The 13,977-nt window shown below is 44.4% G+C and overlaps 1 protein-coding gene across 1 annotated transcript; it reads right to left on the bottom strand.

Annotated features, from left to right (window-relative positions):
* Positions 1-3,321: 3,321 nt before the first annotated feature.
* Positions 3,322-4,980, bottom strand: LOC119277165 (putative H/ACA ribonucleoprotein complex subunit 1-like protein 1). Its single transcript, XM_037558401.1, has 4 exons — positions 4,759-4,980; positions 4,512-4,660; positions 4,007-4,122; positions 3,322-3,626 (listed from the first exon to the last, which is right to left on the bottom strand). Exons 1-4 carry the CDS (start codon positions 4,910-4,912, stop codon positions 3,473-3,475), a joined length of 573 nt encoding a protein of 190 aa, XP_037414298.1. The 5' UTR covers positions 4,913-4,980; the 3' UTR covers positions 3,322-3,472.
* Positions 4,981-13,977: the final 8,997 nt, after the last annotated feature.

Here is a 13,977-nt window from a genome sequence, read left to right as displayed (position 1 = left end):
GTTCCATAAGGCACAATTAGCTCTGTCCCATAGAAGTCTGACATGATGTGCATCATGCGCCCTGCATTCAATGGAGTCAAAATGAAGTCAAAATGGTGGTCAAACCCTTGTTACCTAAGAACAGTACGAAAAAAAATTTAATTTCTTTCACCAACTAACACAACTAAGAACAGTCAACTCAAGTGGATATTTTAGGCATTTTCATCCTAATGTACAAGCAACTAACACAACAAACATGCAGGCAACCCACCAGTGGGTAAAAAATAGAAGAACAAGCTTCATAAAACCAGTCAGACAAACTTATGTTTGGGCTGTGGTTTGTACTAACATGCATTTGCACAAAAGGCAGGTAGGCAGGTAGTAAATATACATTGAGCAACTAACAGACAATTTATAGGCAAGTCCATCTACCACATTTCACAACAAAGACAAGACAACAGAGGCACGACCCATCGTGTTTGTTTTCTGATCAAGAGCAGGCAAATACTACTTAAAAACAAGGCAAGTTTTAATGGGTAGCAGACTTTTTTTCATAAAAAACAAGCATGTTTGTGTGCTTAGTCTGGCAAATCACACACATGCTGCAAGCAAGATGGATACAATACTTGGGCAAGTCTGGGCAGTTAAAATTGTCGGAGAGAAAGGTAATATGGTTATAGACCTGTTGTCAAGTTGCAGTTATGTAGGTGGGTAAGGAATGCCTTTTCTTCTGGTGGGATACCTTGGTGCGATCTCAAGTACTTAGTCAAACTTGGTTTGTCAACTAGTGGATGGTTGTGCTCGCCAACAAAATATATCACTTCCCATCTGCCATCTATCAGTTTGACAACCATCTTAGCTTTGCAACCAGTTTGCACTATTTTATCTCTCTTCCGCTTCTTGCTCCTCTTTTTGGTTTTATTATCATCAAGAAAGACAATATCCTCGTCTTCATCATCATCTTTTGTTTGCTCAACGATATCATCCAGCACAGGAATTTTTTCTGCCCCTCCGTCATCAGCTTCAGGCTTTCGAAACTTGTTGCAAACAAACTGTTGTTTTATCAACACTCCAGTTTTCACAGCCTTCCTTGAAGTTTTCATTTTGATTGAAAAACCAATCTGTAAGGCATATGCATTGTAGTGCTCTTTTGCGCCTTCCAAAGTGTCAAACCTCATGCCCACATGAGGCTCCTTCGGTTGTGACCAAGCCTCTTCATCATTTTCAGCACCAAAGCCTGTCAAACCATTACCAACAGTCACACTTGTATCACCCGCGGCATCCGTGCCATCAAGGGTATGGCCATCAGTCTCAGATTCTTGCGCTGTAGGTGCTTGCTCATCTGTCTCCACTGTTTTTGCCACAGGAGTTGTGGCATTTTGCACTATACGAGGAGTAGGAGAATCACCGGTTAACTCAGGATTTTGAGCAGCCTGTTGTGTAGAGTTCACTGGATCACCAATATCCATATCATCTGGTTCCTCATTTAGGTCAATCATCTTTTTTACAGCATGTGCAACATTTAAACCAGAAAAACCAAAGCTAGTTAGTTTGATGTCAAGCAAGTAAGAAACTAAACCCAGGCAATCACAACTGAATGATAAGATAGCATTTTTTGTTGTTGTAAGAATGACTTCAACACAGAACATTTTTTGTTGTTGCTGAAAATCACAAACTGAATGATAAGACAGCATCTTCTTTTGAGCATCTGTTTTCTGATTGTATCATAATTTTTACTAACCTTTTATCATTTTAAAATGCAGGCAACTCATACATATGCATGGTTTTCAAGGATCTCAAGGGGGAAGCAAGCTAGATGCCAGAGAATAGACATTTTTTGGAGTGTTTTCAGCATGGATTTCACACCAAAAAACAGAGAGAGCAGCAGCATGTTTTGTGTCAGAAAAAACTTAAGAATAGCAGCAGTCATGGGCAACATATGTTTGTCCCTTTTTATGTTCAGTACTTTGTTTTTCTCTTAAAGTTTGTACTGGGAGCAACTTTGGTTATCACTGTCTTTGTGTAGTCGCTTTTTCAAGCAATCTGTTTGTCGAGGTCGTGAATTGTTTCTTCGTGCTGCAATTGATACATCCATTTTATAGTAGTTCTATAGGAAATTTCTTTTGCCATTTCTTTTTTGCAGGATCAAAATAGCAATATATGTTGCATCCACCCGCATTGTTCCCCGCCAATTGCAAGATCACAACAACAACAACTGTTGTAGGATCATGCAACCTACACCTTATTGGAAAGGTAAATTAAACCTCACTTTTTTTTGTCACTGGTGAATAAAAGTACCAACGATAAACCATTTGTAGTAGATTTTAGCTTTTATACATCACTTGCTTCTTCACAATAGCTTTCTTGCCTACCCTCTTTATTCCAAGTTGCTTTTCCATCAGCCATGAGTTGCATGTTTTTCACAGTATTACTTGCCTGGTGTTCATTTTTTTTACAAGCTGATAATGCAAGCAATGATTTTTTTGCCTAGGTTTACAATGCAAGTTGCTGCAGACAATATTTTTTTTGCCTAACTTCATACAAGTTACGATGCAAGTTACTTTCTACAACCCATCAACCATCAGCCATGATGTTCATCCTTTTTTTTCTACTTGACACATGCTTACAATCTTTTTGCTCAAACAAGATGTGTTTTTTTGCTAGAACTAGCAGATGATTCAACACAGGGTTAAAAATCGTTCATATGAAAACAGGACGAAACACAGATGGAGAAAATCAAGAAGCAGCTCCATTTTTTTCTACAGAAGATGCTGGAGAGGGCTGGGGCTTGGGGAAGGTGAGCAGATCTACAGCTTTTTACCTCTGAACTTGCCTGCTTCTGCTGCTTCTAGATGTGTTTAGATCAACAGTTTCATGGACGCCGTCCGTATTGCAGGCTTGAAGCTTTTGAGATCTGAGCAGGATGAACCTTGCCTCTTTCTTGGGGGAAAAGAAGATGTCTCTCTTTTGGGACGGCTGGAAGGGAATAGGAGGGGAGGAGAGGTGGGGATGGAGAAAAGTAGGATGGAAGAGAATCACGTGAGTCGGGGTGGTGGAGCAGGTTGTGGTCGCGGGGGAACGTCCCCTTTCTGATCGAGGGAGGACAGAAACTTACCTTTTCGGGGCCTATCAGGGCAGGCCGCCAAAAAACGCTAGAGAGCACACGGCTACTCCCTAGACGCGTCCCGGATAATAATACCAATATGGAGAATGTTATCACTATATAAGCACCTTCACAAGTACTCCCTCCGTCCCATAATGTAAGACGTTTTTTGACACTACACTAGTGTCGAAAAATGTCTTACATTATGGGACGGAGGGAGTAATTATGATATACCAACATTAACTCAACACTTGACAACATTTCATTCATACAAATATTGAATCAACTTCCACACAAAGTGCGCTTGCAGCTGACTTAGCATAATGTTTCCAGCTGAACAGATAATGTAGAGCATCATGTTTCAACAATCAGCAAACTTAAAACTACATCCTAGAATCTGCCTCGTCCTCTGAAACCACGCCCTCCACCCCTGGGAGGTCCACGACCCCTTGGTGCACCTCTTCCACGGAATCCACCACGGCCACCTCTTCCACCGCGACCACCACCTCTTACACCGCGACCACCACCTCTTGGAGTCGAGCCCCTGCATACAACAAGCAAAGCAAAAGACTATCAAACAACTAACAAGTTATCAAGCTGTAACTAGACGAATGTTGAACACTTTATTTGGTTTCTCATATGCATTTTCCACATGTACACCAATGATACTCCCTTCGTTTCATACTAATGTTGAGAATGCTGCTGATATTTTTATATAGGAAAATCCTATAACCTCTTTCACAGAGACTGTCTGCAAGAGTATTGAGACTGCTGGTTTCAAGTTTGAAGAACGTAGTCAGTTCAAACTTATCAATACACTACGAACTGAATAGGAGTTAGCCATGAAAAGACATATACCAAGTTCCATATTCAAGACTGAAGAGTAAATAATGCAAAAGAAATGACAAGTAAACAGATCATTACTTTGGCTGCGGCAGGAAGCGTGAGAGGGGCAGCAGCTTCATGGGGTCAATGAAGAACTTGTCACCTTCGTTGTAAGATGTTGCAATGACTCCCTCGAACATCTTGACCGAGAAATACTACAGACAATACAAAACATATAAGATATGCAGCATGATACTACAGACAATACAAACTTATAAGATATGCAGCATGAGCAGACCTAAAATTTAGAGCAATGATAACAACAGAGGTAAAAAACAATCAGGCAAGGCATTCAGTCATCTTAAAAGTTGCACCTAATTATTAAACACGCTACGGCATTGCACACAGCCAAAACAAACATTTTCAACTGTACTAAATGGAGAATCAAACTCAGTTCTCACATGGCTTGAGATTCAAGACTCTAAATTTGAAGTGGTAAACTGCTAGCTCCAGCCGAGCAAAAAATCCTGCCTAACAACAGATGGACCAGTTGGTCAAAACTTTGCAGGCACTATATTGATGATGAGGGGAAGGAAGCGCTTACTGATTCGTTGATGGGGCCGAAGATCTCGTCGACTTTGCCGATCTGGGTCTTGTTCTGGAGGTATATGGGCGCGTTGAAGTAGGGCACTTTCTCGTTCGTCAGCTTCGTTACCGCGTCCCCCTCGCAGGCGTGCAGGAACGTCGACACCTCTGCGTAATAAACAAACAAAAAACAAGAGACATCAAACTCACCGGAGCCTCGAAAAGAAGAGGGCTCGGACAGTTAGGACTTGAAAGAAACCACGCACCGACGACCTCGGCTGGAGGGCCCTCGTCGCGGAACCCGCCGCCGCCTCCACCGAAGCGGCCCCTACCGCCGCCGCCGCGGCCGCCTCCACCGAAGCGGCCACCTCGGTCGCCGCCGCGTCCGCGGAAACCTCCGCCGCCTCTCGGTGGCCGCATGGCGATGGGTGTTTGGCGGCGGGGGCGGGGGCGGCGGGGGCGAGGGGTGAGGGGTTTGTTAGGGTTTTAGTGGAAGAGGCTGCGGACTTATGTTGAGGTTGTTTGGGAGACTGGCGGGTGGGCCCTGGTGTGGTCTCCGTTTCTCGGCCGTCGGATCATTTTTCAGATGGGGAGGGCGGCATGGACGATGGGTGATCTATCCATGCGGAGAGTCAGTTTTTTTTACTGCAAATAGACTTTATTTCTCAAATAATAGTCATGTCATTTACAAGCAGATGAGAAATAAAATCAGGGATCTCATCATTCCAAGAACTAGAGGATCTAGTAGTAAAAGAGTTCTTTGCTAATTCATCTGCCACCTGATTGGCCTCTCTATAGCAATGTGTGAAGGATATGGACGCAAAGTCCATCATAAGTTGTTCACACTCTGTGATGATAGCTACCTCCAATGTGAGTCCACTGCAAAGGAACAATCTGATTCAATTTCTATGTTGTTGCATCCAATGTGAGTTGCCAAGTATATCCCGTCTCTGTTGGCAGTTAGCTCAGCTGAGTCAACTCCACTTATGTTTGGAACAAACCAACTTGCTGCAGCAATAAAATCACCCCGGTCGTCCCGAGCCACAGCACCACAAGCACCTGGAAGTGTTTCATACTGAAAGGAAGCATCAACATTTATCTTCACGATCCCATGTCCTGGTTTCCTTCACATGTGGTCATTTTTCCTTATTGGTCCTTTGGGTATATTTGACCTGAGGTAATTTGTCACCAAAACCTTAATGGCTAGTGTAGTTTTTTCCGGCGTTTGGACTTTGACTCTCTTTACTATCTGTCGGCGCTGCCACCATATATACCATGCTGCTACAACAGCAAGCTCCGCCGTTGGTACCTCCGCATCATTGCCCTGAAGCTTTGATAAAATTTCCATCGTAATAGATCCTGATCTGTCCTCGGCCACAGCTTTCCGTATGACTTGTAGCAAGCCCAGACGCTCCCAAACATCCGTCGCTCGTCGGCACTTAAATAAGCAGCGTTGAATGTCTTCTGCTCCCACTAAAAACCTGGACATTGAGCTGAGCATGGGATGTGTCGGCTTGCTAATACACCAAAGCATGGGAGGGCTCCATGCAAAATGTTTTATCTTCCCTGGTATTTTCGGCTTCCACATATCCTTCCAAACTGGATTTATATTTTCTGTACCTTGCCCATCATCTCACACCCACTATGCCCCATGTTGATGTTTAAACTCCTTATGATAAGCCGATCGCACGAAAAACGTGCCTGATCGTGTATAGTTCCAAGCCACAAAGTCTTCCGTCAAGTGATAATTCAAGGGGATTTGTAATATCCTATGAACATCGACAGGAGAGAAAACATCACGAATTAGATCCTCATCCCACTGGCTTGTGTACGGGTTTATTAACTCATCAACCTTTGAAAGCATTGTTGCACCCCTATTCGTGATTACTTTCCTTGTGACACTTGATGGAATCCATGGATCATGCCAGATATCAATTTGAGCTCCACTTCCAACATGCCAAATACAACCCCGCTTAAAAGTATGAATACCTGCGACAATACTCTGCCAAGGATAAGAAGAGCCCTTTTTTGGTTCAGCTTTCAATACGTCGCCATCTGGGTAATATTTTGCCCTCGGAACTTGCGCACACAAAGAATACGGGTTTTGGATTAGTCGCCAACACTGTTTTGCTAACATGGCAAGATTAAAACTGTGCAAGTCTCTAAAACCCAATCCCCCTTCCTTCTTCGGAATACACAACCTCCACCACGCAAACCAATGCATTTTCTTTTTCTCCTCATTGTCACCCCACCAAAACCCAGCAATTTCATTAGTGATAGACTTACAAATTCCTTTAGGCAATTTAAAATCTGACATTGCATAAGAAGGTATTGCTTGGGCTACCGACTTTACCAGTACCTCTTTACCTTGCATCGAGAGTGTTTTCTCCTTCCATCCCTTCAACCTCTGGCAAACTCTATCGATCAAGTGCTGGAAACAGTCAGTTTTGTCGACTCCCACCATTGTAGGGAGACCCAAGTATGTGTCGGATAGAGCTTCTGTCTCAATATTTAAATCTCTACACACATTCTCCCTGGTATTGACATCAGTATTAGGACTAAAAAAGATACTCGATTTAGCATTACTAACTAGTTGCCCAGAACTAGCACAATATGTGTCAAGAACCCTTTTGAGTGTACTTGCATTATGTGAGTCCGCCTTCATTAGGATCAAGGAGTCATCTGCAAACAGTAAATGTGAGATAGTGGGAGCATTTCTACAAACACGGACCCCTTCCAGTCCTCCAATTTCCTATTCATGAGCTAATAAGCTTGAAAGACCCTCAGAGCACAAGAGAAATAAATAAGGTGATAATGGGTCGCCCTGTCTGAGCCCTCTCGTGGGAGCAAATTCTTCAGTTTCCGTATTATTGAACCGGACCCTATAGCTTACTAAAGATACACACTCCATGATAAGCTCCACCCAAAGTGCATGAAATCCCATCTGCAACATTATTTTTTCCAAGAAGCCCCACTCAACACGGTCGGAGGCTTTGTTCATATCCAGCTTCACGGCACAAAATCCATTTGATCCATGTGTTTTTTTCTTGATTGCATGGAAACACTCATAAGCTACCAACACATTATCAGTAATAAGTCTGCCCGGGACGAAAGCACTTTGTGTTGGAGATATAATTTCAGGAAGGATTCGTTTTAGTCTGTTTGCAAACATTTTTGAAATTATTTTATAAACCACATTGCAAAGACTGATTGGCTTGTACTGCGTAATTACCTCTGGACTATTGACCTTGGGAATTAGCACTACATTTGTTGAATTCCATCTTGAAGGGATCTTCCTTTTATTTATAGCATTGAGCACTTCATCAGTCAACTCATCGCCCACAATATGCCAAAATCTTTTAAAAAAGATAGCATGAATCCATCCGGGCCAGGAGCCTTCAAATCTCCTATTTGAAATAAAGCTTGGCAAACATCCTCCCTCGTGTACTCAGCCAAAAGCATATTATTCATATCGATGGACACCACGGGTTTTACAGAGTTCAACAATCCTTGGTCCACCACACCCATATCGGATGTGAAGAGGTCGTGGAAGTAGTCCCTAATTAGGGGCTTAAGATTATCATTACCTTCCACCCAGGAATCACTACTACTCTTGAGCTTTTTTATTAAATTCTTCCGTCGGCGTGCCGAGGCAAACTGATGAAAATAAGCTGTGTTCCGGTCGCCTCGACGTAGCCAGCTTACTTTGCCTCTTTGTGCCCAATATATCTCGTCTTGCTCCAGCAAATTTTCTATAAAAAGAGACAACTCCTTCTGCTGCATACGAACATCCAACGTCAGGCTGGCTTTTGTAAGCGACTCAAGTTCCCGCTGTGCCTTCCTGAGTCTTGAACGAGGCTTCTTCAGGACCATACGGTCCCATGCATGCAGGTCTTGGTGCACCACTGTTAGCTTTGCCCCTAAATCTGGTCAAATACCCCGCTGAGCAGCCTTGCGCCACGCTGTTTTCACTACTTCCTCAACAGTCTCCTATGCCAGCCACCTCGCCTCAAATTTCCTCACATAGAAAGGTCTTTGTTCTGCAATTCCAGCGAGGTGATATGTATCCAGGTAGATCGGTTGGTGATCTGATTTTCCTAATTCCATGTTGCAAAGACCAGCCAAAGGATGGAGCTGCATCCATTCATCATTTGTCACTGCCCGATCGAGTCTTTCCCGCAACCCTCCATGGAACCACGTGAATATGTCTCCCTCATAACCCAAGTCTTCAAGGGAGCAGTCAGACAAGGCGTCCTGAAAAGCTTGTAGACGGGATTGATGTCGAGGGGCCCCACCATCTTTCTCTGATGAGAATAGAATCTCGTTAAAGTCGCCAATTACTATCCACGGCAACCTGGATTGGGCATGAAGATCCCGTAGTAATTGATACGTAAGGTTTTTCTTATCCCAACTTGGTTCACCGTATATTCCAGTTAACCTCCACATGTCTCCATTATCCTCTTCCACAGAGACATCGATGAAATCCAGGGTAGTAGCTCGGGAGTAGATCCTCACCTCCTTCTTCCAGACTAGTAGCAAACCACCATTTCTTGCATCTAGACTAGGAACCACAATCCTGTGATCCATACATAATTTTTTCATTAAACTTTCTGCCCTTGATTCATCCAGATGCGTCTCGGACAGAAAAAATGCATTCGGTTCATGTCGCCTCTGTATATCCAGAAGTGAACGAACTGTCGGGGCACCAAGAATACACCAACAGTTCCAGCTGATCAATTTCATTGCTCCCGTCCGTCGGGATGTCGAGAGAAAACTCACGGTCGACAGTAGCCGCCGGAGGACAGCAGACCCTAGCTTATTGCTAGGGGACGAAGAAAACAGATCCGATCAAAACCTATACTTGCACATACAGATCACGCTTGCACTCAGGTCTCAAGTAAGCAATCAGTGCAAAGACCAGCATCAGTCCTAACGAAAGAGCATGCAGCCGACCTGACTAAGCAAACCTGGCTTGGAAGGCGACGACACCTACCGCGAAGCAATTTCACGTAGGGATCGGACAAAGTGCAAACGAACTGACGAGCAGGACGGCTGTAATAGAAGGCAACACAGCTACCGCACGGCGGAGAGGTCGGACAGAGCTGCGGCGTCACTGCCGCCGAAGTGGCGGCGGGCGGCGGCCGAAGACCTAGATCACTTTTTTCGACTTACACTTACCAAAGAGACATATGCGCAGAGTCAGTTGGCGGCTTTTAGCCTCCTCCAATCTCATATTTTACTAGGACATTTACATTTTTTTCTCCTATAAGTAGAACACACTGTTGGTATTTATACCCCTAAAATTTCCATGTGCTCAAATTTGCACCTCTTCTATCTAGTTCATCAAATTTGCTCTCCATCCATCTTCTCTCTCCCTCTCTCTCTCGCCAGAAAACGCCAAAAGCGCTCAGTCATGTCGTTGTCGCCTTGTCAGGGTTAACTCTCGCACGCACGACCAACAACAACCCGAGCCTCAAAATCATGTTCGCGAGCTCCACCTCTCTTTGCTTAATCTTCCCATGGAATAGTTGGACCGACACGCGCCGTAGCAACGGATCCTTTCTAGTCTTCCCCGAGTCCACTATCGTGCCGCCGTTGCCCGATCTCCTCCGGTTTTGGACACTGGAAGATTCCCTCGGGTTCTAAAGCTCAGAAATGACCCCCTAGAATCTCCTGGCGCATCCCCGGGTATCCTCGCGTCCCCTAGAACCTTTACTTGCGAGTGCCTGCTCCGATGGCCGCCGTCGACGACCATGGCCTTGCTCCTGGACCTCCCCAAGCCTCCCGACCGAGCCAGCATGATAAAGGTGAGCCCTTCTTCCTCTTGGACCTCCTCCTTGTCTCTCATGCCCTTTGTTACCTTGTCGCCAAGCACTGTTGACCGCTGCCATTACAGCTTGTTGTAGCTCCATCTCTCAATCACCCCAGGTCAGTGCGGCCTCATGCCCGCGATCTCGCGCACACACTGGCAGGCCAGGGCCTGCAAGTGCATGGGATTTAGTTATAGCCTTATCGAAGTAAGAGTATCAATTACATAAGAAGCACATGAATTGGACTTGTCTATACACTTATGGAAATGTGTCCACAAGTTAGTTATGGACGTATAGCAAAATAAAGGCGAAAGGTTGTAAAAATTTGACTAGAGTGTGAACAAAAGTAAATAGCGTAATAGAAGTAAAGAAACACAGTGAGGCGAATAAAAGCAATGAAACCAACAAGAGGATTAAAGCGTTCTGAGGGAGTTCGGAATTCCCACATGTATGTGTCTAACGTAACATATGCTATTGGATAGTTCTAGGTTGGGTACTTGAGCCACTCTAGATGTTTGTAATTGGGTGGATCCGGGTACAATATACGTTCTACTGCAAGTAGACTTCATACCATGCACGTCACTAATGTTGTTTTTCCACTAGGGTCTCATTACAGTAATTAAGGGTTTCCCTGTGGACATGACCACACCAAGGGTTCTCCATTATTCTCGTATCAATTGCAAAGGCGGGGTAGAGAGGATTTTATTGTTACCTCGAACTACCTAAACATCATAACATTTACAAGGAGAGTGATATGATTCGTGGACATATGAAATTGTAACTAATCCTCGGGTGGTTTGGTAATTCATAACAATATATACATCATTGAACTAATGCCTATTCAAAGAATATCAGGAGAGTTCAATTAGCTGGTAATGGGATGTGAATGTGGACCCGTTAAAATGCAAAGGACATGCCTTGGCAAAGCTTCAAGACTCTACATTTTTGCTTTAGTGATACAATATCACATTGGGTCCATAGGAGAGCCAACACTATTAAAAGGGGATGAGATTTTTATCATGGTCTAACTGCTCAAGTTCTTAGAGATATTGCTCCAAAACCCTTAGTCACACTCACATCTATCTATGTCCAAAACCCTAAAGTTAATATCGGTCCCACTGACATGCATCTAGCCAGACTCACTGTAATACACTTCACATAGCTGCTGCCTAAACCCTAGCGTCTCGGTCCTATCGAGTTGGCCCTTTGGTCCCACTGAAGAGCGCTTGCCAACTTGTTTTACCAATTGCTTTCACTTTGAAATTTCTGAGTGTTTTAATCGGTGACACGCAAGTGTGGAAAGGCTTAGGTCAGCATCATTTGGTCCCATCGAGAGGTTTCATATGATCTCACCAAAAAGCCTAAAGTTTAAACGTTTTGCACAAGCCAATCGCACTGAATGTTTTCACCCGGTCCGATCGAGTAGTGCATAAAGGTGTGTAACGGTTAGTTTATTGGTGCTTCCTATACATACCCCCACCCATTCCACCAACTCTCAGAGAGCAATTAGTTCGAAGCTACCACTTCCCATATCCATTTTCTAAGAGAGAATCACCTACCCCTATTTTGAGATCAATAGGATCCCATTCCAATGTTTAATCTGTGATCTCTAGCCTCCTCGAGTTGCTTTCCACTCCAATCCCTCTCCACTACTAGGGAAAAGCCTAGTAGTAGCACGGGTTTTATGCCTACTAGTAGCACGGGGCCCCGTGTGTTGGAGATATGCCCTAGAGGCAATCATGTATGATGATATTTCCTATGTGTTTATGAATAAAGATAGTCGTTGGACATTATCAATGATGTGTATCAGCAAGTACATGACTTGTTTGTGGGACTATGCATTGTATGATGACTGTCCTAAAAGGTCCCTAGTCAAAAGGGTTGTGTGGACGTGCAGCCGACTAGACTAGCATATGACACGGTCGATGGCTTGGTCTCACTAGCCATGGAGCATTGGATGCTAACCGGATAATTTGGACTCGGAAGGATCTGGTCAGATTCGATGTAGTCGAATCCGAGTCGAGATAAGGTCCGAGTCGGACAGACCCAACTATGAGACGCAATGATATGTCATCTGTGAGTCTCTAGTACAACATACGTTCTATGGCATAAGACCTGAGCTGGCGCATGTACTCGGGATGGTGACAGACCTGCTTTGGGCCGACCAAACACTACTCTGTAATTGTGTAGTTACTAAAGGAAATATGCCCTAGAGGCAATAATAAAGTTATTATTTATTTCCTTATTTCATGATAAATGTTTATTATTCATGCTAGAATTGTATTAACCGGAAACATGATACATGTGTGAATACATAGACAAACATATAGTCACTAGTATGCCTCTACTTGACTAGCTCATTAATCAAAGATGGTTATGTTTCCTAACCATAGACATGTGTTGTCATTTGATTAATGGGATCACATCATTAGGAGAATGATGTGATTGACATGACCCATTCCGTTAGCCTAGCACCTGATCGTTTAGTATATTGCTATTGCTTTCTTCATGACTTATACATGTTCCTGTAACTATGAGATTATGCAACTCCCGTTTACCGGAGGAACACTTTGGGTGCTACCAAACATTACAACGTAACTGGGTGATTATAAAGGAGTACTACAGGTGTCTCCAAAGGTACATGTTGGGTTGGCGTATTTCGAGATTAGGTTTTGTCACTCTGATTGTCGGAGAGGTTTCTCTGGGCCCTCTCGGTAATGCACATCACTATAAAGCCTTGCAAGCAATGTAGCTAAAGAGTTAGTTACGGAATGATGCATTATTTAACGAGTAAAGATACTTGCCAGTAACGAGATTGAACTAGGTATTGGATACCGACGATCGAATCTCGGGCAAGTAACATACCGATGACAAAGGGAACAACGTATGTTGTTATGCGGTTTGACCGCTAAAGATCTTCGTAGAATATGTAGGAGCCAATATGAGCATCCAGGTTCCGCTATTGGTTATTGACTGGAGACGTGTCTCGGTCATGTCTACATTGTTCTCGAACCCGTAGGGTCCGCACGCTTAAGGTTTCGATGACAGTTATATTATGAGTTTATGAGTTTTGATGTACCGAAGGAGTTCGGAGTCCCAGATGAGATCGGGGACATGACGAGGAGTCTCGAAATGATCGAGACGTAAAGATCGATATATTGGACGACTATATTCGGAGTTCGGAAAGGTTCCAAGTGATTCGGGTATTTTTCGGAGTACCGGAGAGTTACGGGAATTCGCCGGGGAGTATATGGGCCTTATTGGGCCATACGGGAATAGAGGAGAGAGGCCAAAAGGAAGGAGGCTTGCACCCTCCCCTCTGGTCCGAAGTGGACAAGGGGCGCAGCCCCCCTTTCCTTCTTCCTCTCCCCTCTTTCCCCTTCTCCTACTCCAACAAGGGAGGTGGAATCCTACTAGGACTAGGGAGTCCTAGTAGGACTCCACACTTGGCGCGCCCCCTCCTAGGGCCGGCCACCTCCCCCCTTGCTCCTGTATATACGGGGGCAGGGGGCACCCCATGATACACAAGTTGATCTTCAAGATCGTTCCTTAGCCGTGTGCGGTGCCCCCCTCCACCATATTCCACCTCGATCATATCGGTGCGGAGTTTAGGCGAAGCCCTGCGCCGGTAGAACATCATCATCGTCACCACGCTGTCGTGCTGACGGAACTCAT

The sequence above is a fragment of the Triticum dicoccoides genome, chromosome 3B (assembly GCF_002162155.2).
Source record: "Triticum dicoccoides isolate Atlit2015 ecotype Zavitan chromosome 3B, WEW_v2.0, whole genome shotgun sequence".
Classification (NCBI taxonomy): domain Eukaryota; kingdom Viridiplantae; phylum Streptophyta; class Magnoliopsida; order Poales; family Poaceae; genus Triticum; species Triticum dicoccoides.
This window is presented reverse-complemented; position numbering and strand designations above follow the sequence as displayed.

Bases quoted from the DNA above. Each gene is read 5' to 3' on its own strand.
- LOC119277165 (XM_037558401.1), bottom strand. From the start codon at position 4,912: ATGCGGCCACCGAGAGGCGGCGGAGGTTTCCGCGGACGCGGCGGCGAC. The intron at 4,661-4,758 runs GTGCGTGGTTTC...TTTATTACGCAG, and splicing joins CCCTCCAGCCGAGGTCGTCG to AGGTGTCGACGTTCCTGCAC. The intron at 4,123-4,511 runs GTAAGCGCTTCC...TATTGTCTGTAG, and splicing joins TCGGCCCCATCAACGAATCA to TATTTCTCGGTCAAGATGTT.